Source organism: Heterodontus francisci, chromosome 34 (assembly GCF_036365525.1).
Source record: "Heterodontus francisci isolate sHetFra1 chromosome 34, sHetFra1.hap1, whole genome shotgun sequence".
NCBI classification, from domain to species: Eukaryota; Metazoa; Chordata; class Chondrichthyes; order Heterodontiformes; family Heterodontidae; genus Heterodontus; species Heterodontus francisci.
Window position 1 is genome coordinate 22,704,219 of NC_090404.1, and position 25,399 is coordinate 22,729,617.

Genomic DNA, 25,399 nt, shown 5'->3' on the forward strand with positions numbered 1-25,399 from the left:
ATGGATGGAGCATTTCTGACGTTCTGTCCCATGATGTTCATTTTCTTGAGGCTGATGGTTAGGCCAAATTCATTGCAGGCAGCCGCAATCCTGTCAATGAGTCTCTGCAGACACTCTTCTGTGTGGGATGTTAAATCAGCATCGTCAGCAAAGAGGAGTTCCCTGATGAGGACTTTCCATACTTTGGTCTTCGCTCTAAGACAGACAAGGTTGAACAACCTGCCACCTGATGCTGTGTGGAGGAAAATTCCTTCTTCTGAAGCCTTGAACGCATGTGAGAGCAGCAGGGAAAAGAAGATCCTGAACAGTGTAGGTGCAAGAACACAGCCCCGTTTCACACCACTAAGGATAGGAAAGGGGTCTGATGAGGCTGAATTGTGCCTTTCATATTGTCATGGAATGAGCTGATGATACTCAGTAGCTTTGGTGGACATGCGATCTTTGCTAGTAGTCTGAAGAGACCACGTCTGCTGACGAGGTCAAAGGCTTTGGTGAGATCTATGAAAGCAATGTCGAGGGGCATCTATTGTTCACGGCATTTCTCCTGTAGCTGGCAAAGGGAGAACAGCATGCCAATGATGGATCTCTCTGCTCGAAAGCCATACTGTGCCTCAGGATAGACATGCTCAGCCAGATTCTGGAGTCTGTTTAAAACGACTCAAGCGAAGACTTTCCCCACTTTGTTGAGCAGGGAGATTCCACGGTAGTTGTTGCAGTCACCATGGCACCCTTGTTCTTATAGAAGGTCATGATATTGGCATCGCGCATGTCCTGTGGTACTGCTGCCTCATCCCAGCACAGGCAAAGCAGTTCATGGAGTGCTGAGAGTTGAGCAGGCTTGATACTCTTGATTATTGCCGGGGTAATGCCATCCTTTCCAGGGGCTTTCCCACTGGGTTGAGAATCAATGGCATCACTGATTTCCGATTTTGTTGGCTGTTCGTCCAGCTGATCCATGACTGGCAGAGACTGGACTGCATTGAGGGCGGTCTCAGTGACAAAATGTTTCCTGGAGTACAGTTCTAGGAAGTGCTGCACCCAGCGGTCCATTTGCTTGTGTTGGTCAGTGATTGTCTCCCCTGATTTAGACTTGCGGGGGGTGGCGGGGGGGTGGGGGGTGGGGGGGGTGCGATCTTCTTGATGGTTGGCCCAAATGCTCTCTTAATGCCTCTGAATGCATTCCTCTGATGTTTCCAGTGTCAGAGGCCAGCTGAACATGACTGCATAGGTGCTGCCAGTAGTCATTAGCACAATGCTTGGCTGTTCTTTGTGCAGCACTTCTGGCTACTTTAAGTGCTACGGATGTTAACTCGCTGGGGACTTTCTTGTAGTTCAACAGTGCAGTGCACTTAGCGGCTATGACAGGTTCCAGCTCTTCAAAGTGAGATTGAAACCAGTGTTCATTCTGCTTCTCACGTTTGCCAAAGGTGGTCATTGCTGAGTCATAGATGGCATCTCTGTTGTGGGCCCACATGGTCTCTGCATCTCCTGTAGGACTGTTTTGAAGGACTTTTTCTAGTGAATTTAGAAACTTATGTAACAGCTGTGGATAAGGAATTCTGATTGTGTTGATGCACGAGTGGCCCTTCTGCTTGGAGTGATGTAGTTCTTTGGTTTGAGTCTAACCTTGCTGCACACCAGGGAGTGGTCAGTGTCACAGTCTGCACTGTGAAGGCTGCATGCGATTTGGACATTATTTATAGAGGCTCACCTTGTAACGATGAGGTCCAACTGGTGTCAGCGGCGTGATCTTGGGTGCCTCCAAGAAACATGGTGACAGGGTTTAGTATGAAAGAATGAGTTGGTATTGCAGAGGTTGTGATAGGTACAGAACTCCAGCAGTCTCTGTCCATTCTCATTCATCCTTCCAATGCCATAGCGCCCAAGGCAGGAGGGCCATGAGTCATGGTCGGCCCCAACCCTGGAGTTAAAGACCCCAACAGGAACAAATGTTTGGTATTAGGAATGATACTAATGATATTATAGAGTTCCTCGTAGAACTGGTCTTTAACTTCAGGTGGGGAGGACAGTGTTGGAGCATAGATGCTGAGTAGGTGTACTGGGCCAAAGCCGATGAGCAGTCGGATGGACAATATGCGTGCTGAGCCATTTGAAGGTGGTTCTAACATGCTGAGCAAAGAGTTTCTGATGGCGAAGCCCACTCCATGCTGTCTTGGTTCTTCGGGATCCCTACCCTGCCAGTAGAAGGTGTAGCAGGATCCATTGTCGGAGGTAAAAGGGGCACCACAAATGGATAGTTAAGTATCTGAAACCATATTTGGGGACTTAGATAATCCAAATGAGATGTTTAACAGATCGTTTATCATTGCAGCATATCAATCTGATCAAGAGATATGCCAAACGGCATTGACGGCTCTGACAAAGCTGAGGTGAAAGAAGGCTATTATATGACAAACGGGGTTTTAAGGAGGAAATGGAGACCGCCTCATAGACCTGCAGGCGAAGAGTGGACAGTTGTTTAACAGATTGTGGCACCACCTAACCATCGCCAGGGATTGTTAAGGTTAGCACATGACATTCCTTTAGCAGAACATAGGGGAATTCGGAACACCAAATCACGCATAAGCCAACATTATTACTGGCCAGATCTTACAAAGGATATAAGACAATTTTGTGGAATATGCCATACATGTCAAATGATGGGAAAACCCATAACCTACCACAAAAGCGGCACCGCCAGTTCCCATATCAATGATTGAGGAACCGTTTAGCAGGGTATTGGTAGACCGTGTAAGACTCTTGCCAAAAACAAAAGCGGGACATCAATACATACTTACTGCCATGGATATGGCTACTTGATTTCCAAAGGCCATTCCTTTGAGGAAAATTACTGCTAGAACAGTAGTAGAAAAGTTAACCCAATTCTTTGAGATATGGGTTGCACTTGATGTTCAATCAGATCAAGATTCTAATTTCTTGTCTAAGATATTTCAAGAAGGCATGGGCGATTTGGTGATTAGACAGTTGCAATCTTCAGCATAACACCCACAGTAACAGAGAGCTTTAGAGAGATATCACCAAACTCTCAAAACGATGATTAGAACATACTGTCACAAATATACACATGACTGGGATAAAGGACTAGACTTTCTTTTATTTTCCACCAGAGACACATTGAATGAATCTACATGCTTTGGTCCTTTCGAATTGGTTTCCGGTCATGAAGTAAGAGGTCCTCTAAAACTTATAAAAGACAGATCCTTGGAACAAAAGAATTAATCTTCGATACTGAACTACGTATCTGTGTTCTGGGAAAGGCTCACAAAAGTTTGCAGTGTGGCTCAGAAAAATCTTGAAGCATCCCAAGCCAATATGAAAAAATGGGCAGACAAGAATGCAAAAGCCCTCGATTTTCAACCAGAGAATGAATATTAGTGTTGTTACCGTAACAGGGAGAACCATTAGAAGCATGCTTTAGTGGCCTAAGGAGAGTGATCAAAAGAGTGAGTAAGGTAGATTACCTGAGTGACACCCCTGATCACTGGAAGAAGAACCGTTGTGTCACATCAATATGCTAAAGTAATATTATCGTAGGGAAGAGGTTATGCCAGTACAGGTATGTCAGGTCATCGGGACTGTTCAGAAGGAAAAGGATACTGAGGACGAGGCAGAAGCAGGCCTCGACATTTCTCAGTTTGAAGCTCCAACTATAAGATTAGTGAATACAGAATGGCTAGGAAATTTGGACACCATGTTCTTGTACATAGAGGCAAAAGAACGTGGTGACATACCCAGGCTTTTCATAACAGTTAAAAGAGTTTGTAGGGATAAGCCGAGATGTACAACCTTAGCCACACAAGATCTGGATATAGGGGGAACCATTTCTTTAACACAACATCCTTGCTGATTAGGTCCAGCCAAACAGGTCCACATGGAAGCAGAGGTCCAATGCATGATGACGAGCAGCTTAGCTGAACCTTGTCAGGACAGCTGAAATTTGCAGGTGGTCTTGATGCCTAAACCTGGTGGGTCGGCTCAGATTTGTATGGAGTTCAGAAAGCGCACCACAGTAACGAAGGCAGACTCTGACCCAAATTCTCATTTAGTAGACTGTATGGACAGTGTGGGTAACATCAAGTGTCTTAAAGAGACAAATGTGTTGGAGGGATACTGTCAAATTCCTTTGACACCTCAACATAAGGTGAAATCAGCTTCTGTAACACTGGCCGGGGCTTTTCAGTATCAAGTGATGTTACACAGGTTAAGGGGTACTCGAGAAACTTCTCAGAGAATAATGAACCCAGTAGTGGCCAGTTTTCCTACCTGTGCATTTCACCTGGCTGAGGTGATGGCCTATCGGGACACTTGGAAGGAAAACATAAAACATGGGAGACTAGTTTGGAAGGTTGAATTGGGCAAATTGGGACAACCTTTGTAAAATTTAAAGCCTAAAAAGTTTTGATGGTATTTATTTCTGAAGTCTTATCATGATTGAGAATTGTATCTTTATTGGGGGAATTTTTTTTAAAGTATTTTTCCAATTTATATATTTTTTTGCATTGTAATGAACCGCATTTCGGGAATGGCATTTAATTTCGCCGGGGCGGAGGTGTCATGGTCTTGTTTATTTTTTCTCTTCTGAAATACTGTGTGTGCCTTTAAGACTGTAAATAGATCAGTGCACCTTTAAGACAGAAAGTTCCAGAGACTCAGTTTGCCAGTTACATTCTGGATGCCAAGCAACAGCAGGAGAAGAAAGAGGTCACGTTGCAGTTTTGACTTTTTGCACCAGCTGGCAGAGACTGATTTTAAGCAGAGAGAGAGAGAGTTGTGAGGCGATTTGAACTGAATAAGCTGTCTTATTCCTCTAACAAAATTCTGCAAAGCTTCAAGCCAAATTAATTCCCTAAGAAAAATAGGAAAATCTTTTCTTAACAAATTATTGGCATTTTGCTGTGTTCATCACTGAAGGGTCAGTTTAACGGTACAACAGCTGTACTGCTGAATTTCTATCTTTTAAGGACCTTTTCTTCCATCCGACCCCCATGAAGACTTAAAGTGACCTTTGACTGTTTCTACATTGGAAGACTCCATTTGTCAGGAAAGTAGCTTGCAAAGACTTTAATTTTATTTTATTCTCAACGGCCAGCTAATTTGAAATCAAACCACTGTTAATTTTGAGTATATGTATACGAATACAGCAGTTAGATTTTTAAATAAGAAGTTATAAGGTCTTCATACATAGGTTTATCTTAATAGGGTTTAAAATGTTAGTTTTCTTTTTAAATAAATGGTTAATTTGTTGTTGTCTAAAAATACCTGGTTTGGTCCACTTCATTCAGGGGATACAAGAGTGTCCAATTTGGCTGCTTTTCTGATTTGAAAAGCTTAAATAAATATGCTGAAACCTATGGGCAACATGACTGAATTAACAGTACGTTACCCCCACCGTGGTTGTAACAAGGTTTGCAGAAAAGCAGTGTCCTGATGGAGCAGGAAACCATATCAAGTATCTGGCCCTAGTTCCATTCCCAGGCTTCTATTTGATTGGCAGTTGGAAGCTGCATCTTCAATGGTCTTGGGTGATGCCACTGTACGCTTGCTTCCTACATGAGAAAACCTTACACCACCACTACCACATTCTTCATTATTTCATCGATGGACTTAATCAAGTTTGACTGACATAATTTCCCCTTTTCAAAACCTTGTTGGCTGTCACTTATTAATCTATATTCTGCCAAATTACAATTAATTGTGTTCCAGGTTTTGTTCACTAGAAATTTTCCTGACAATGATGTTTGGCTGACTGGCCTGTTTTACCGGGTTTATATCTCTCTCCATTTCTGAACAGCAGTAAACACTTGCAATCCTTCAGTCTTCTGGAACAATGGTGGGTAAGATTTTAGAAACAATAATCATGGGGAAAAAATCATCAGGGACTTGGAGAGTTTTGAGTTAAATTGAGGCAGATTATATTTGACTAAGCTAATTGAATTACTTGATGAAGTCACAGAGAAGGTTGATGAAGAGATTGTGGTGGATGTTAATTATATAGATTTTAAGAAAATGTTTGATAAAGTATCACATAAACGGCTGGTTCCCAAAATTAAGGCTAATGGAATTGGTGGGTCAGTGTCCAATTCGGTAAAAAAAAATGGCTTAAGGACAGAAAACAGCGACTCATAATACATGATTGCTTTTCGACTGGAGGATGGTAGTTCTCTAAGGCCGCTGCCTTTCTGATGTAAGCAAATAACTTAAATCTTGGACTGCAATGTAGAATCTCCAAATTTGCCAGAGATACCAAACTTGGACAAGTGGCCAACAGTGAGGATGATATGAAACGACTGTGACAGGACATGGATAGACCAACAGAATGGGCAGAAAGGTGACAAATGTAATTTAATACTGACAAGTGTGAGGTGATGCATTTGACAGAAGGAATGGAGAGAGGCAATATATGCTTAATGTCACAGTTCTAAAGAGTGTGCAGGAAGAGAGGGACTTGAGGGTGCATGTAGATCGATCTTTAATGGTGTGAGGACATATTGAGAGAGCACTTACAGAAGCATTTGGGATCGTGGGCTTCATAAATAGTGACATTGAGTGCAAAAGCAGCCAGGGTATACTGAACTTTTATAAAGCTCTGGTTAGGCCTCAACTGGATTATTGCATCCAGTTCTGATCACACATTTCAGGAAGAATGTGGGGGTCCTTGAGAGGGTGCAGAGTAGATTTATGAGAGTGTTTACAGTTATGGGGGATTTTAGTTACATGGTTAGGTTGTAAAAGCTAGTGGTGTTCGCCCTGCAGCAAAGGAGATTGAAGGGAGAGTTGATTGAGTAACAACTGATTATGATAGGCTTGGATAAGTTAGACAAGAAAAAAAAACCTATTCCCATTAACTGATGGTACAAGGACTAGGGGGCACAGATTACATACGAACATACAAACATACGAATTAGGAGCAGGCATAGACCTCTCAGACCCTCGAGCCTGCTCGGCCATTTAACAAGATCATGGCTGGTCTGATTCTAACAACAACTCCACATTCCCGCCCACCTCCAATAACCTTTCACCCCTTGCTTATCAAGAATTTTTCTACCTCTGCCTTAAAAAATATTCAAAGGCTCCGCCTCCACTGCCTTTTGAGAAAGAGTTTGAAAGACTCACGAGTCCCTGGAAGAAAAAAAATTCTCCTCATCTCTGTCTTAAATGGGCGACCCATTATTTTTAAACAGTGACTCCTAATTCTAGATTCTCCCACAAAAGGAAACATCCTTTTCACATCCACCTTGTCAAGATCCCTCAGAATCCTATATGTTCCAATCAAGTTGTCTCTTATGTTTCTAAGCTCCAGCACATACATGCCGAGCCACCCTTAAATAAAGAGACCAATACTGCACACAGTTTTTTTTTGCCAAAATGGACAATTTCACATTTTACTCACTCACTTTATCTATACCCCTTTGTCACCTCCTATATCCCATTCAAACTTACTTTCATAGAGTGATGCAGCACCAAAACAGGCCCTTCAGCCCAACGAGTCTGTGCCAACCATCAACCACCCATTTATACTAATACTACATTAATCCCATTTTCCCTCTCACATCCTCACCTTCCCTCAATTCTCCTACCACCTACCTACACTAGGGCAATTTTTTTACAATGGCCAATTTACCTATCAACCCACAAGTCTTTGAGAATGTGGGAGGAAACCGGAGCACCCAGAGGAAACCCACACAATCACAGGGAGAACTTGCAAACAGGCAGTACCCAGAACAGAATGCGGGTTGCTGGAACTGTGAGGCTGCGGTGTTAGCCACTGCATCACCAGATCTTTCTGCCACCAGCCAATTTAGCCACCATACCTTCGGTCCCTTCATCCAAGTCATTTATAAAAAATGTAAAACGTTGAGACCCCAGCACTGATCCCTGCAGCACACCACTCCTGACATTTTGCCAACCAGAAAATGACCCATTTATGACTACTCTGTGTTTCCTGTTAACTAGCCAATCTTCTATCCATGCCAAAATGTTATCCCCTACACCATGAGCTTCAATTTTCAGCAGCATTCTTTGATGTGGCATCTGATCAAATGCCTTCTGGAAATCTATGCACAGTACATCCATCAGTTCCCCTTTACCCACACCACATCTTACTTCTTCAATAAATTGGGTAAACACAGTTTCCCTTTCACAATACCATGTTGACTCTGCCTGATTACCTTGAATTTTTCTAAGTGCCCTGCTATAATGTCTTTAATAATAGCCTCTAACATTTCCCCGATGACCGATGTTAAGCTAACTGGCCTGTAGTTTCCTGCTTTCTGTCTATCTCCTTTTTTTGAATAAAGAAGTTACATTCGCTAATTTCCAATCGAACGGAATCTCGGGAATTTTGGGAAATTAAAACCAACACATCAACTATCTCACTAGCCACTTCATTTAAGACCCACGGATGAGGTTGATCAGGACCCTAGGACTTATCAGCCTGCAGCTCCAAACATTTGTTCAGTACCACTTTCTTGATGATTGTAATTTTCTTGAGTTCCTTTTTCCCTTCCATTTCCCGATTTTCAGCTATCTCTGGGATGTTACTTGTATCTTCTATGGTGAATCCAGATGCAAAATACTTGTTCAATTCATCTGCCATCTCCTTATTTTCTTTTATTAATTCTGCAGACTCACTTTCAATAGGATCAGCGCTCACTTTGTTGACTCTTTCCTTTTTTAAAGGACAATAGAAAATCTTAATATCTGTTTTTATATTTCTTGCCAGCATTCTCTCTTGCTCTAATGTTTCCCTCCTTATTAATTTTTAGTCGTTCTCGGCTGCTTTTTATATTCTATCCAATCTTCTGACCTGCCATCTCTGCGCAATGATATGCTTTTTTTCTCTAAGTTTGATATTATATTTATCTTTTTTAGTTAACCACGGATGGTGGGTCCTCCCCTTGGAATTTTTCTTTCTTGTTGGAATGTATCTATTTTGTCTATTCTGAAATATCCCCTTAAATGTCTGCCACTGCATCTCTATTGACCTATCCCTTAACCTATTGTTCCATTTCACTTTATCTAGCTCTGCTTTCATGCCCTCATAATTGCCCTTATTTAATTTTAAAATATTGGTCTTAGACCCACTCTGGACTCCCTCAAACTGAATGTAAAATTCAATCCTATTATGATCGCTGCTGCCTAGGGTCACCTTCAAAATAAAATCATTAATTAGTCCTATCTTGTTGCACAGTACCAGATCTAGTATAGCCTGCTGTCTTGTTGACTCCAGAACATACTGTTCTAAGAAACTATCCCAAAAATATACCTGATATAAACTACCTTTGCCCATCTGATTTTTCCAATCTTAATGTAGATTAAAATCCCTCATAATTATCGCCGTACTTTTCTGACAAGCACCCATTAGTTCTTCCTTTATACTCCGTCCTACTGTGTGGTTACTGTTAGGGGGCCTGCACACCACTCTCACAAGTGACTTCTTACCTTTATCATTTCTCGTTTTGACTCAAATCGATTCTACATCCTGGTTTCCTGAACTTAGGTCATCCCTCCCTTCCCTCTCTATTGTACTAGTACCATCATTAGTTAGCAGAGCCATCTCCCAACCCTTTCCTAGTTTCCTGTCCTTCCTAAATGTCATTTACTTTTCAATATTCAGGCCGCAATCTGTGTCATCCTGCAGCCATGTCTCTGTATTGGCTATCAGATCATAGTTATTTATTTCTATTGACGCTATCAGTTCATCTGTTTTGTTTTAAATGCTACATACATTCAGATACAGAGCCTTTAGTATTGTCCTTTTATTATTTTTGACACCTCTAGCCTTGTCTGCTGATTTACGCTAATATTTGTACTCACAGTCACTTCATGTCACGGTCTGTTTATCTTTTACCATAATAAGACCTTTCTCTCTTGCCTTGTCGCTATTCTATGATTGACCACTTCTTCCAAATTTCGATCCCTTGCCTCCACTATTTATTGTAAAATTCTCTCTACTTCCCTAGTTATGCAGCTTGCTAGAACATTGGTCCCAGCATGGTCCAGTGTAGACCGTCCCAAAGGTACAGTTCCCACTTTCCCTGGTACTGGTGCCAATTCCCCACGAATGGGAACCCAATTCTACCACACCAGTCTTTGAGCCATGCGTTAATTTCTCTAATCTTATTTACCCTACTCCAATTTGAACGTGGCTTAGGTAATAATCCAGCGATTATTACCTTTGAGGTTCTGCTTCTTAATTTGGTGCCAAGCTCCTCATACTGACTATGCAAAACCCCTTTCCTAGTCCTGCATATGTCGTTGGTACCTCTCCAGATGTCTCAAACTCTGGTACCGGACAAGCAACACTGCCTTCGGGACTCTTTCTCTTTGCTGCAGAGAACAGTGTGAATCCCCCTGACTATATTGTCCCCTACTACCACTACTTTCCTTTTTCCTCCCCCCGTTTGAATGGCCTCCTGTACCATGGTGCCATGGTCAGTCTGCTCATCCACCCGAAAGCCCTCACTGTTGTCTATACAAGCTGCCAGAACCTCAAACTTGTTGCTCAAATGCAAGGGCTGAGGCTCCTCCACCCCCATCTTATCCATCGACTTACCTGCCTCACTCACAGTCACACGCTCCTGTCCTGATCACTGACCAAAACAGAAGACCCTATCCAAAGGGATGTGACTGTCTTCTGGAACAAAGTCTCCAGGTAACTTATCCCCTACCTGCTGCAGCACAGTGTCTGCAGCTGAGCCTCTACTTCAATGATTCTGAGCTGAAGCTCCTCAAGTCACAGACACTTACTACAGACATGGTTGCTATGGTTTACCGTGGCATACAGGAGCTTTCACCTGCTGATGCCATGATACACCACCTGTCCATCCATCTTTATCCTGATTGAATATTTTGGATAAGGGATGGAGGCGGCATATGAGGAAGCATTATTTTGCATAGTGAGTGGTAATGAGCTGGAATTTGCTGCCCATGGGAGTGGTGGAAGCAGAAACAATCAATGATTTCAAAAGGAAATTGGATGGGCACAGAATCACAGAATCGTTACAGCACAGAAGGAGGCCATTCAGCGCATCGTGTCCACATCGGCTCTCTGAAAGAGTAACTACCTCAGTTCCATTCCCGTGCCTTGCCCCCATAACCCTGCACAGTAATCCTTTTCATATAACTGTCTCATTCCCTTTTGAAAGCTTCAGTTGAACCTGGATGCTGCCTGTTCCACTGAAGCATCACTGCCTCTTACAATAAATAAACATGCAGTGTTTTGGGGATCGAGCAAGCGAGTGGGGCCGACTGGATTGCTCCACGGAGAACCAGCATGATGTTGATGGACTGAATGGCCTCCTTATATGCCATAAATTACTTTATGACCGCTTGCTTATTCAAAGAAGATTGAAAAAATGTTGCCAGAGCCTTTGCTATTTCCAGCCTAACCCACCACCCTTACCACCCACCACCCTTACCACCCAAGAATTTAAGATACATCCCATTCAGACCTGACTTTTTTACTTAAAGCACTCTCAAACTATCTATGTATTTTTTATCCTTTCCAATTGCTCTACCCTCCTCAGTTACAATGGTTTTGGCAGGAATTCCCCGCTATTGTGGACACAAAATGTAATTTGTCACATAGTGTTTGAATTTCATGCAAGCATTTCATGAATGTATAACATAGGATTGACAATGGTTGACAATTTATGGTGAATTATATAATTATTCCCATTATTAATGAATTTGAGTTTCGAACAACACGTAGTTCCCTCCCTAGTGACGGCACTGAAATATACTGTGCAGGCTTGCGTCCTACAATGACGCTGAAAGCTGCACTGCCAGGAATTCACCAAGATCATTAAAGAGGGCAATTTTATGTGAGCGGTGGGGGTGGCGTCGTCGGGGGAAACCAACTCTCAGATCCCCATGTCCCCTCTACTACGAACGTCCCGCTGAATTTAGTGCCGATTAGGCACTTAACTGAACAGTGGTGGGTCTTCCATAGGAACCCGCCACAGGAAGTGCACCCCTTGGCCAATCAAAGGCCGACAACATGTCATGCCACGTCTGTACCTGCAGCGACCAGGCACTGAGGAGCGGTGCTGGAACCAGGCTCACGGTAGGTTAGGGCAGCAGGGGTGTGGGGGGGGGGAGGTTCATGTGATGTGGGGGTTGTGGGTGAGGGCGATAATCAGCAAAGGGGTGGCCAACAGTGGGCTACCCCCTTCCCAATACCGGGTCACTCATTTAGGCAGTAAGTGCCTTTGAACGCAGGGTTTCCCGCCACAGGGTAATTGCGGATGTGGTGAAGAGGCCTTTAATAGGGGGTTAATTACCTAGTTAAGGGCCTCAATTTGCGGTGGAGCATGAAGGCCATTCACAGGCCTTCTCACACCAGATTCAATTTTGGTGGATGTGGGATGGTGGCTGTTAAATGCTAAACGTTGGTATTGCAAATAAACCCTGCTACTGTCCCCGCCCCCTTCTTGCCACAATCCCACCCGACTTAATGCTCTCCCCACATCCAAACCTGCCAGAGCGTGGGAGGGGAGGGGGAGCATAAATTCCACCCAAAGTATTACACTCACGGAAAAAAATGACAAAAAATTAAGATGGATTCAGCTCTTGGTATTCATTAGTAGTAGCAGTGTTTATTACTCATAGTAGTATTTATTACTCATGGCAGGGTTTATTTTTAGTACAAAACGTTTATCATTTAATAGCTAGAGGCATAGCAGGGCTGTTCAACCTCTGAAGTGCACATCCTGTGGGATCTCCAGGATGCCTCTCGTGCCCTGGAAAGCTGTATGTGCAGGAAGTGTCGTCAGTTGCAGCAGCTCTGGGCTTCGGGACTTCGAGACTTGAGCAGCAGCTGATGTCACTGCGGAACATCCATGAGTTTGAGAGCTCCAGGTATAGCACATTTATAGATCTCGTCATCACACAGCTTAAGAGTATGCAGGGAGAGAGGGAATGGGTGACCACCAGACAGTCGAAGAAACAGGCAAGTAGTGCAGGAGACTGCCCCCTTCCCCCCCCCCCCACCCCCCCCCCCCCCACTACCCTCGAGTAAATTTCACTCTCCAAAAAGTATCCACTTCTGAATACTGTTGAAAGTGATGGTTCACCTGGGGAGTGCAGCCAGAGCCAAGGCCATGGCATCACGGGTGGCTTAGCTGTACAGGGTGGGGCGGGGGTGGGGGATGCAGTTGCACAAGGAAGACTGGAAGAGCAATGGTGATAGGAGGTTCAATAGTCAGTGGAACAGGCAGGTGTTTCTGTGGCCACAGACATGAATCCAGGATGGTGTGTTGCCTCCCTGATGCCAGAGTCAAGGATGTCACTGAACGGCTGCAGAGCACCCTTACTGAAGAAGGTGAACAATCAGCAGTCATGTTCCACATTGGTACCAACGACATAGGGAGCAAGAGGGATGTGGTCCTGCAGAAAAAGTTTAGTGAGCTAAGTAAGAAATTAGCAAGCAGGTCCTAAAAAGTAGTAATCTCCAAATTACTCCCAGTATGACACGCAAGTAAGTATAGAAATAGAAGGATAGTACAAAAGGACGTGTGGCTGGAAAGATGTTGCAGAAGGGAGGGTTTTAGATTCTTGGGACTTTGGGACAGGCTCTGGGGGAGATGGGACCTATACAGGCCAGACAGGTTGCACCAAAACAGAACCAGGACTGGTTTTCATGCAGGGAGATTTTCTAGTGCTTTTGGGGAGGGTTTAATCTAATTCAGCAGAAGTGCTGGAACCAGGAGGAAATAGGACAAAGGAATACCAAGGTGATGTATAGCACTGGAGTAGGGAATTGTTAGTCATTAGAAGATTTAATAAGTACGGTGAGAGTAAGGGAGAAGTAAATAAAGTCTAATTTAGGGATAATGTGCTTGAATGTGAATGCACGAAGTGTGGTTAATAGGATTAGTGAGTTACAAGTGCAGATTGCCATGTGGAAATATGATGTTGTGACTATAACAGAGACCTTGCTCAAAGAAGGGCAGGACTTGGTGTTAAATATTCCTGGATACAAGGTGTTCAGGAAAGATAGGACATGGAAAAAGGCAGAGGTGTGGCAGTCAACCATAGAATACCATTTTAGATCCCATATGTCATTAATCTCAGACATGCCATATTGTCAGTATAGGGAGGAACAGGTGACATTGGATCTATGGGGCTAGAAACACGTGTACTGGATTTGTGGGCATGGTGTCACAATTTACAGTCTGCCCATCCTGGTTTTTATAGAGGTGGGAAGCACGCAAATTTGAAGCACCTACATCATCTGCATTATTGCAGAGTGTGGGAAGTGGTTCCAGCACTGCTAAATTATTCTTGGCGCTGTCGGCTGCCTATGCACTCAGCAGCGGACTAGGTAGTATGGTGAAGATACCACGTGATGCAGCCAGCCTGATCTTCTTTAAGACCGGCTGTCCCTCCCAAAGGAATATTATCGGTGGATTTCAAATGATGGAAGAGACAGCACCAAGGCACAGAGAAGGTTGCAGGGTGACAGAAACGATGATGGAGGCATTAGTGGTGGGGCTGGGCAAGAGGAGGGTTGTCATGGTGCCAACTTGGGACAGTGGACCTCAAGGAACACCCTGAGAAAGTAGTGGGAGCAGGTGGCAGGGAGGTCATTGCCCAGTGCCTGGGTCCGAGGACCCTGACAGCAGTGCCACAAGATGTCCAATGATCTCACGTGGGTGGAGAAGGTCAGTGAAGGCGTCTTCACATGATAGCTCCTACTCATACACCACCGACCTCTGACAATGCTCAATGCACCATATGCAACAAACTGAGAACAGACTACGACACTGAATTGTGTGCTCCTTATACATTCTTAAATTCACACAGTGGGTAAGGATCCCATCACACTCACATGCCGTGCAGTGATGGAAATAGAAAAATCAATTGGAAAGTTATAGAAAAAAAAGAATAATTTAAAAAGCCTGGTACACTTGCCTTCAACAAAATGGAAGATATAGTTGCATGACATATACCTTCTTTTGCACAAAAATACACATTCATGTCTGCTAGAACTAAAACTCATTAATCCCATCTGCATCTTAATTAGACAACTCATCACATGTCGATGTGAGCTATCCTCAAAGACGAGCTAAAACAAAGACACTCACCAGCTACAATCACCAGAATAAAGTGTGAACATCCCTCAGCTGAACAAAAGGCGCTGAAATAAGAAGCTATTGTATAGCCCCTCTGGAACCGAAAGCTAAAGCCACATGGGCAAAACTAACTACCTTTACAGGTAAACCTTTTGGAGAACAAAGAAGTCATCAAGTCATCAAATCATCATCAGTCAGAGATCTCCAGCCACAGAAAGAACATCGAAAGCCATCTTCAATACCAGCATAAGGCTCAGTGAGAGCGGGAGAGAGATCAATTCCAGCTAAGACAGTTGAAACCCGCTGAGACGAGTGGACAATCAACCTCAGCAGATAAATAATACAGTACCTTTTAAACATCTCCTCCAGCTGTGAAAATTGAACTAAGAAATACCGTCAAACTGAAGTGTTGACTTCCAGAAGACTTCAGCAACCCAGCAAATGCAAGACAACCAGTAAAAAGACCTGCAACTTTACAAGTTAACTTCCAAGACTATTCTATATGTTTTTCCTGAAAACAGAAGAATTTTACACCTTCAACCCTTCCCTCTTACCCTTCACCTTCTATATGCATGTGAGAGTGAATGCATGCGTTGGTGGTGTTGTGATCATTTCGGGTGATTATTGTTCAATAACTATTTAATCTTCTGTTGCAAACCTGCTAGAAAACCTGTCACTGTCGGTTTTGATGGCAAACAAAGCACAGGGGCAGAAACACTATTTTAACGAAAACACTATCTATGGTCAGTTAGGAGGCGAAAAGTAGACATCAGCCATCATATTTCTCACCTGCCCATAAGAATCCCAAAGCAACTGACCATGTATTTGGGAGGGGAGGCCGTGTGCTAAATGGACAAGAAGAGAAAAGGATGGGATATAGTATACAATTCATGGTGTATTTTACTATTTTCATGATTTAACTAATTTAACAATTACACTCAGTGGATATTTCACTCCATACTTTAACTCCTCTCTGAATTTACTCTGGGTCCCTGCATAAATGAATGGGTTGATGCAAGAACTCAAAAACTGAAGCATATATCCAACTTCCTCCAGAATAAATGTTGATTCAGTTAAATTGGAACCTGAAAAATAAGTAACGTCCGCAATTCGGACATAGAGGATCGTTATAAAAAATAGCAAATATAACAGGATGAAACTGCCTGAAATGGCAAAGAGTAAAACAATGGACTTTTTCCGTTTCTCCATTTCTGGGTCACTCTGAATCTCTGAGCTGTGGCCACGGAGTCTTCTGCGGCCTCGACTGGCCACTAGAATGTGTCTGACGGTCAGAGCATTGAGCAGTAAAATGAGAATGAAAGGCAGACAAGGGGTTAAAATGCAATGAATCCAGTCAAATGCTGCCCAGACAAGTGACGTATAAAATGTCGATGTTATACCGCAGAAGAACGGCACGTTGTTAATTATGTACAAAGGTTCATATATAAAATACAAGAAGGAATTTTTTAAACAGCTCAGCATGGATACAGTTCCGATAACCCGCACTGCAGTTTCCTTGGTGCAATATTTTAGTTTCAGCTTCTGGCAACAAATGGCCACAAATCGATCAAAAGTGAAAGCGACTGTTAACCAGGCAGAACTATCTATGATCGCATAGATAAGGGAAACACAGAAACTACATACTGGTGTGAGGGACAGGAAACTGAATGGAAAATAAATACCAGCAATCCGGTTTAATATCACAGCAGTGATCATGAGCAGGAGATCTGTCACTGCCATAGACACCAGGTAGTAAGTGATACATCTGGAGAGACCACATCTTCCTCGGGACAGGATCACAATCACTGCCAAGTTAGCTGCAACAGAGACAGAGAGATTAAGAGAAAAAGGGAGGGTGCATACGTCCCCCAACAAAGTCATCCATTTTGCAGGATTCTGTGCGAAATTGCAACTTTGAGACATGATCCCGAGTTAAAAACTATTGCTTAAGCTACAGGCACTCGCTTCTGTGTTTAACGCAAACATTCGGGTTCAGAATACAACAGACTAATGACACTGCAAAGTAAAGCATTACAATGAAACCTAACAGAGAACAAGAATGCATCGAAAGCAGATTGAAAGCAAAACAGGAACAACAAATATACATGAAAAATAACACATCAGCAAATTACAGAAAATATTGAAGAGGTAAATGACAAAATAACCATCAATAAGTGTGAGGACGCAGTGATAACTCCGAATTATACTTTGGCAGCAATCTGGCATAATCGGTATCAATTTGAACCAGCAGAACTGACAGATAATAAGGTTTCATTCATAGAAAGGTACCTTCTACTATGTATCACTCCCTCAGTACTGTATTGTGCTATCGGGATAAGTGATCAGCTTAGTTCCATAGTGGACACTGAAATTAAAACTTTGCTCCTCAGATGCGAGAGATGTCATGAAATACGTGACCTCACGCAATATGGAGAAAATAGTAAAGCGATTTCGAGACATTACCAGGTGCAAAGAGCAGCGGTCACTGTGGAATTGTAAGAAGCAGCTATTGCAGAAAAGGAGACCTCGGCTGAACCAGTGAGTGTTAGAAGCTGAAAGAAGAAAGACTGCATTGTATGAATTTGGGGCAAATGCAGATCGATCATAAAATGGTCACTGATACATTGCTTGTATTTCTGTAAACAGTGCAATGCCGAATAATGTCCCTTCACCAAATTAAATCATGAAATTCAGTAGGGAATTATTCAATGGTGCATTTCTATCAATCAATCAATCACTCACTTGTGGGAATTACTCTGTCACGGTTAATGTGAATAGCACAATAGATCTACATGTTCACCATGATAACTATGTGATAATTCAACCAAAGTAACACTGTTAATAACACGATAGAACTACATTTACACCGTGATAACTTTGTGAAAGTCTACCCACAGTAGCATTGTCAATATCTCAATGGAACTACATTTAAATCGTGAGCTAGTGATGGTGATTGGAATAAATTATATAAAAAAAGGGATAAAATTGTACTTGTCAACAGAAGATAGTATTAAAGGGGAGAAATTATATCGTTAATGTGAAGTTAATATGCTGCTAAAAAGGGAGGAATAACATTGTTAAAGGAAAAAAAATACAGTATTAAAGATGAAAAATTATGTCAGTAAAGGGAAGAAATTATATCAGTAAAATTGAGAATTTAGTGGGAAAAAAGCACTGTAAAAGGAGAGAAATTATATCAGTTAAAAGAGGGAAATTGTCTCACTAATGGGAAGAAATGATCCTGTTAAATGGGAGAAATTAAACTGTTAGAGGGATTTAATTACCATATTAATTGGGAGAAATTAGCCCATTAAAGAGGAGAAGTTATGCCATTAAATGAGAGAAAGTAGATCAGCCACGATGAAGAAGCACTACTGGTAAATTTGAGCAGTGACACAGTAATTCTCGTAATTACTACCTAACTGCAATACTTTACCTGGAACCCCAATAGCTGCAAGGATGGGATAGTAAATGGCAAACACCAGACCTTTTGGTATTCCGTGCATTTCTATCAGAATCTTTGAACGTGTTCTGCACTACACTGAAAGATTGTCACATTTATACTCGATTGCAGGCGCCAGGGAGATAATTAGATGGTTTGTTCTTTTACATTAATTGCACTAATTGAAAGAAACACATTAGTGAAGCTGATGTCAAGTTCATGTTTTGATGGAATGGAACGTTTCTCGAGGCATCTGACATGACCTAAATGGTCGTGAGTCTTTGTAACTCTCTTCCTCAAAAGGCAGTGGAAGCAGAGTCTTTAAATATTGTTAAGGCAGCGGTAGATGGATTATTGATAAGCAAGGGGGTGGAAGGTTATCGGGGATAGCCAGGAATGTGGAGTCGAGGTTGCAATCAGATCAGCCATGATCTTATTGAATGGTGGAGCAGGCATGAGGGGCTGAGAGGCCTACTCCTGCTCTTAGTTCATATGTTTTAACAAAGTGAAATATCCAGAGAGTGAAGAATGATCCAAGTTACATTTATTCATAAAAGAAAATGAATAGCTAAATAGGCAGCTGAATGGTGAAAGGGAGTGTTATACACCAGGAATTATCAGGGTTAATCCCCTCAATTCTGAATTAAGTGGCCTCAGTGCAAGTTATAACTGAGCAAAGAGATTCTAGTCCTAAAGCATATCGCAGCCAAGTTTTCAGTTCAGATCATTGCTAAATCCATGTGATAATGGGTCACATGCAATGTGGTTCCAAATGTCTTTGACATTGCATACTCACTTTAACGTGACTGTCTGTGTATTCAGTGTGGACTGGCCTGGTTCTGTATGGTTACATCGGTGTGCATAGGTCCAGTTCTTCATGATTTCTTTCAATGCAGACTTGTACAGGTCAATGCCGTTATATTCAATGTGGGAAGGTTCAATTCCGCTTGCATAGGTCCAGTTTAGCACAGTTACGTTTAGTGTGAGCATTTCCAGCTCAGCACCATTGCATTATGTGGCCAGGTCCTGGTCAGCATGTTTAAATTCAGTTTAAACTGGTCCAGCTCATCTTAGTTACCTTCTGTGTGTACAGGTTCATTCTAGCAAGATTGCACGCAGTCAAAGACAGGTTCCCTTCAGCATGGTTAAATTCAGTATGAACAGGTCCAATTCAGCACTGTTATATTCAGCACAGACAGGTCCAGGTCCAGGTCAGAATGGTTATATTCAGTGCGTAAAGGTCCAGTTCAACACCGTTAATTTCACTGTGGTCTAATCTGATTCAGAAAACCTAAATTCAGTGTGAACATGTCCAGGTCAGCGTTGTTATAGTTCTGGTGGACCAGGGCAGGAAAAGTTCACTAAATTTACATTGAGTGTTGACAAATCTAATTCAGTTCAGCATGGCTCCATTCAGTGTAGACTGGTCTAGTTCAGCATGATTACATTCCAGTGTGACAAGTCCAACACAAAGCGAGCACCTTCAGCGTAAACAAGTTCAATTCAGCACAGTTACATTCATTCTGCACAGGCACAGTTCCACTGGCTTATATTCTGAGTTAACATGAGTTAATCTGCGTGGTTACTTTCAGTGTGCACAGTTCCAAGTCAACATGGTTAATGCCAGAATGGGCTGGTCTACGTTAGCGATATTATATTTAGTCTGACATAAAAATGTAAAATGCTATACATATTCAGCAGGTCTGGCAGCATCTGTTACCATACAGCCGAGCCACTGCAGAGAAATACTTAGCCTAAAAAGTGGGATTAATCTGCATGAACTGATTTTCACTTTGAACACACTTAGCACAGGAGTGAAGAAAAGTCTTACAGCAATGATAGAAAGGTGAAAACAATAGGTGCAAGATGGCACTAACAGCACACTTCCAATCCTGCATGTAATGTGACTTAGTCATATGGATTATTTGACACACACACAGACACACACATAGACAAGTTAACGGGAAAATAAAAAGGTTTTGTTTTGTTTAGAGCACTATTACAAAAAAAAAGACAGAAAACCACTTAGGCTGAATAAGTGCTGATTCTTGAAGAAAAAAAAAGTAAGATATTGAAAGATGTCCTTGTTTTGGTTTGGCATCCCAAATGCATATAGATGGCTGTAACTGGAATCTTCATATTACAGTTCTTTCCAGGCGATGTTGAAGATCAGTTTGGCTATGCTTTCCAAGAAATACAGTGACAGAGGCTTCAACTAGGCAGCAGGGGTTACAGTTCCCACACATTTGACACACTGGATATGCATGGTTTCTTTCCAAGGGAGAGAAAGAGATAAGCTGTGTTTTCTTGTCAGGCAAAAAACAACTTTCCTTTTAACAATTCAAAGTGAAACCAAAAAAGTTCCAGAAGTCAAGTTTCCTGACCTCTATAAATCTTGACCTGTCACTTCCCTGTAAACATTTTCTCTAGGTCAAATAAACAATCTCCCTGCTGGGTATTTTACCTGAAAACAGGTACCTCCCAGTAAGAGCTTGTTTACAAGCTAAGTCCAGGAAGCCTTCAGGTGACCTCTTAAAAAAAACACAAAGTTCAGCATCTGTTCAAGCTTCCAGGTGAATCAATGTCCATAATTCAAAAATAAGTCCTTAAAAACATATTTTACAAAAAATAGAAGCACTCTTGTAACAATTTAAAAAAAACGAAAACAGTGGTGGGAGTATTTTATAGGCACCCGAATAAGAATTGTAGTGTTGGGCTGAGGACAAATTCGGAAATTTTAGGCTTATGTAACAAGGATAATAAGGTACTTAAGGAAGACCTTTAATCTTCATCTAATCTGGGCAAACCAAATTTGAAATAATAATGTAAAGGATGAGTCCATGGAATGCATTCAGGATCGTTTTCTAGATCAGTATGTCAAGGAATCAACTAGGGAACAGTTTATTTTTGATTTAGTATTGTGCAGTGAGACAGGGCTAATTAATAAACTTGTAGTAAAGGGCCTCTAGGAAAGAATGACCATAATATAGTAGAATTTTGCATTGTGTTTGGGAGTAATTTAATTAAGTTCAAAACTAAATTGAAAAAACAAAAACAAACTACGTATGCCAGAGGGACGAATTGACTAAGGTAGATTTTGATATTAGATTAAAATATATGATGATAAATAAGCAATGACAAACATTTAAATAAATAAATTATATTCAAGAAAGGAATGGGACTCTATTCAACAAAGGAGGGAGACAGAAAGCAGGAAACTATAGGCCAGTTAGCCTGACATCTGTCATTGGGAAAATGGTCGATTCCATTATTAAAGAAGTAGGAGGAGAACATTTGGAAAAATCATAATGCAATCAGATATCGTCAATGTGATTTTATGGAAGGGAAATTGTGTTTGACAAATTCATTCTAGTTCTTTGTGGATGTAACAGATAGGGTGATAAAGTGAAACCAGTAGATGTAGTGTATTTGGATTTCCAAAAGGCATTTGATAAGTCCACAGAAGAGGTTACTCAACACGATAAGAACTCGTGGTGTCGGGAATAATATATTAACATGGGTAGAGGATTGGTTAAATAACAGGAAACAGAATTTTGGGATAAATGGGGCACTTGCAGGTTGACAAGCTATAACCAGTGGACTGCAACAGGGATCAGTGCTGGGGCCTCAACTATTTATGATCTATATCAATGACTTGGATGAAGGGACCAAATATAATGTAGCCAAATTTGCGGGTGATGCATAGATAGGTAAGAAAGCAGGCTGTGAGGAGGGCGTAAAGTGTCTCCAAAGAGATGCAGATAGGTTAATTGAGTGGGTAAACATTTGGAAGATGGAGTATAATGTGGGAAAATGTGAGTTTGTCTTCATTAGTGGGAAGAATAGAAAATTAGAATATTATTTGAATGGAGAGAGACTGGGATGTTGTGCTATAGAGGGATCTGGATGTCCTCGTATATAAATCACAAAACGTTAGCATGCAGGTACAGCAAATAATTAGGAAGGCAAATGGAATGTTGGCATTTATTGCAACGGTGATGGAGCATAAAAATAAAATTGTCGTGCTACAACTGTACAGGACATTGGTCACACCGCATCTAGAGTACAGTGTACATTTTTGGTCTCCTTATTTAAGGAAGGATATGCTTGCATTGAAAGAAGTGCCGATAAGTTTTGCTAGGCTGATTCCTTCAATGAAGATTTTGTCTTATTAGGAAAGGTTGAACAGGTTGAGCCTATACTCATTGAAATTTAGAAGAATGAGAGGTGATCTTATTGAAAAGTATAAGGTTCTGAAGGGGATTGACAGGGTAGATGCTGAGAAGATGTTTCCCCTCGTGGGGGAATCTAGAGCTAGGGGAAACCATTTAAAAATAAGGGGTCTCACATTTAAGATGGAGATGCGGAGGAATTTATTCTCTCAGAGGGCCATTAATTTTTTGGAATTCTCTTTCCCAGACAACAGTGGATGCTGGGTCATTGAATATATTCAAGGCTGAGTTTGACAGATTTTTGATCCACAAGGGAGTCAAGGTGATGGGGGCAGGCAGGAAAGTGGAGTTACGGCCATAATCAGATCATCCATGATCTCATTGAATGGTGGAACAGACTGGAGGGGCCGAATAGCCTACTCCTGCTCCGAATTCCTATGTCCTGATGTTGCTGCGGTATTTATTCTCCCAGTTTACGTTCCCTTTATATTTAGCATTAGAACAAACGTATCAGGCAGATTTTGGAAAACATTTAAAGATGTTGCAAGGATTTCACAGCAAGAGAACACTAGAGTTTGCAACACGCTTGGCTAAAAGTCAACCAACATATTGTGGAACATGAGCTCTTACACCTGCTTAATTTATGACATAAAATCTGAAATGTTAGCCATATAACCTGTGAGCATGAGGCATGCTGACTAAGTCTAGTAAATGTTATTCAATTGATGAATTTAAAATCGACTTCATTGAAATGAACACGATGCTCAAATTTATGGTTAGGCTCTTTTTAAACATTTGTCGGTGCTGGCGCTCAGTGCTGGAGTCATAGGGTCTATGGACGATAATACTGCAGAGTTACCAGAGCAATAGACCCTTTCATAACAGAAATGTGCACAGGAGTAAATCAGCAAGAGAACATTGTCAGCTTTATTCCAGATTCAATGAACAACTACCACTTCATAGAGAAAAGTAAAGTAACGATACTCTTCCCATTGTCACAGGGCGATATGTGGTACAGACATTGGGTTTGCCTCTCATGAAAATTCCCTTCTTTAGCAAAGAAATTGATCACCCACAAAACACTTGTCAAGTGGCCGAGAAATGAATTGACTGTAAATCATAAGGATTACGCAATTGGTACAGTAAAGACAACTTTCAGTAAAATTGGGATGTGTTTCTGGCACAGGAAGGTCACCTGTCAGTAAATTGGGCCGTTTGTGTCTTTAGTATGGGAAGATCACCTGTCAGTAAATTGGAATGTTTATCTCACTGGTACAGGAAGGTCACATTTCAGCAAACTGGGATGTTTGTGTCTCTGGTACTGGAAAGTCACCTGTCAGGAAAATGGGATATTGGGATGTTTGTGCGTTTAGTACAGGAAGGTCCCCTGGAGGTAAATTGGGATGTTTATGGCTCTGGTACAGTAAGGTCACCTGTCCGTAAATTGGGATGTTTGTGTCTCTAGTACAGTAAGGTCACCTGTCTGTAAATTGGGATGTTTGTGTCTCTGGTACAGTAAGGTCACCTGTCTGTAAATTGGGATGTTCGTGTTTTTGATACAGGAAACTCACCAGTCTGTAAATTAGGATGTTTGTGACTCTAGTACAGGAAGGTCACCTCTGAGTAAATTAAGATTTTGTGACTCTGCAACACAAAGATCACCAGTCAGTAAATTGAGAGGTTTGCGGTTTTCGTGCAGGAAAGTCACCGGTCAGTAAATTGAATGTTTGTGTTTTTAGTGCAGGAAGATCACCTGTCAGTAAATTGGGATGTTTGTGTCTCTGGTACAGGAATGTCACCTGTCAGTAAATTGGGATGTTTGTGTCTCTGGTACAGGAATGTCACCTGTTAGTAAATTGGAATGTTTGTGGCTCTGGTACAGGAATGTCACCTGTTAGTAAATTGGGATGTTTGTGTCTCTGGTACAGGAAGTTCACCTGTCAGTAAATTGGGATGTTTGTGTCTCTGGTACAGGAATGTCACCTGTCAGTAAATTGGAATGTTTGTGGCTCTGGTACAGGAATGTCACCTGTCAGTAAATTGGAATGTTTGTGGCTCTGGTACAGGAATGTCACCTGTCAGTAAATTGGGATGTTTGTGTCTCTGGTACAGGAATGTCACCTGTCAGTAAATTGGAATGTTTGTGGCTCTGGTACAGGAATGTCACCTGTCAGTAAATTGGAATGTTTGTGGCTCTGGTACAGGAATGTCACCTGTCAGTAAATTGGGATGTTTGTGTCTCTGGTACAGGAATGTCACCTGTCAGTAAATTGGAATGTTTGTGGCTCTGGTACAGGAATGTCACCTGTTAGTAAATTGGAATGTTTGTGGCTCTGGTACAGGAATGTCACCTGTCAGTAAATTGGAATGTTTGTGGCTCTGGTACAGGAAGGTCACCTGTCAGTAAATTGGGATGTTTGTGTCTCTGGTACAGGAATGTTACCTGTCAGTAAATTGGGATGTTTGTGTCTCTGGTACAGGAAGATCACCTGTCAGTAAATTGGGATGTTTGTGTCTCTGGTACAGGAAGGTCACCTGTCAGTAAATTGGGATGTTTGTGTCTCTGGTACAGGAAGGTCACCTGTCAGTAAATTGGGATGTTTGTGTCTCTGGTACAGGAAGGTCACCTGTCAGTAAATTGGGATGTTTGTGTCTCTGGTACAGGAAGTTCACCTGTCAGTAAATTG

The 25,399-nt window shown here is 41.9% G+C and overlaps 2 protein-coding genes across 2 annotated transcripts in view; one reads left to right on the forward strand and one right to left on the reverse strand.

Annotated features, from left to right (window-relative positions):
• LOC137349204 (zinc finger protein 214-like) overlaps positions 1-25,399 on the forward strand; it is a 101,920-nt gene that overhangs the window by 21,664 nt on the left and 54,857 nt on the right. The gene's annotated exons all lie outside the window — the stretch shown is intronic.
• Positions 16,008-18,604, reverse strand: LOC137348519 (probable G-protein coupled receptor 139). The gene is made up of 2 exons (XM_068013828.1): positions 18,535-18,604; positions 16,008-16,915 (listed from the first exon to the last, which is right to left on the reverse strand). The coding sequence occupies exons 1-2, from the start codon at positions 18,602-18,604 to the stop codon at positions 16,008-16,010; spliced, it is 978 nt and encodes a 325-aa protein (XP_067869929.1).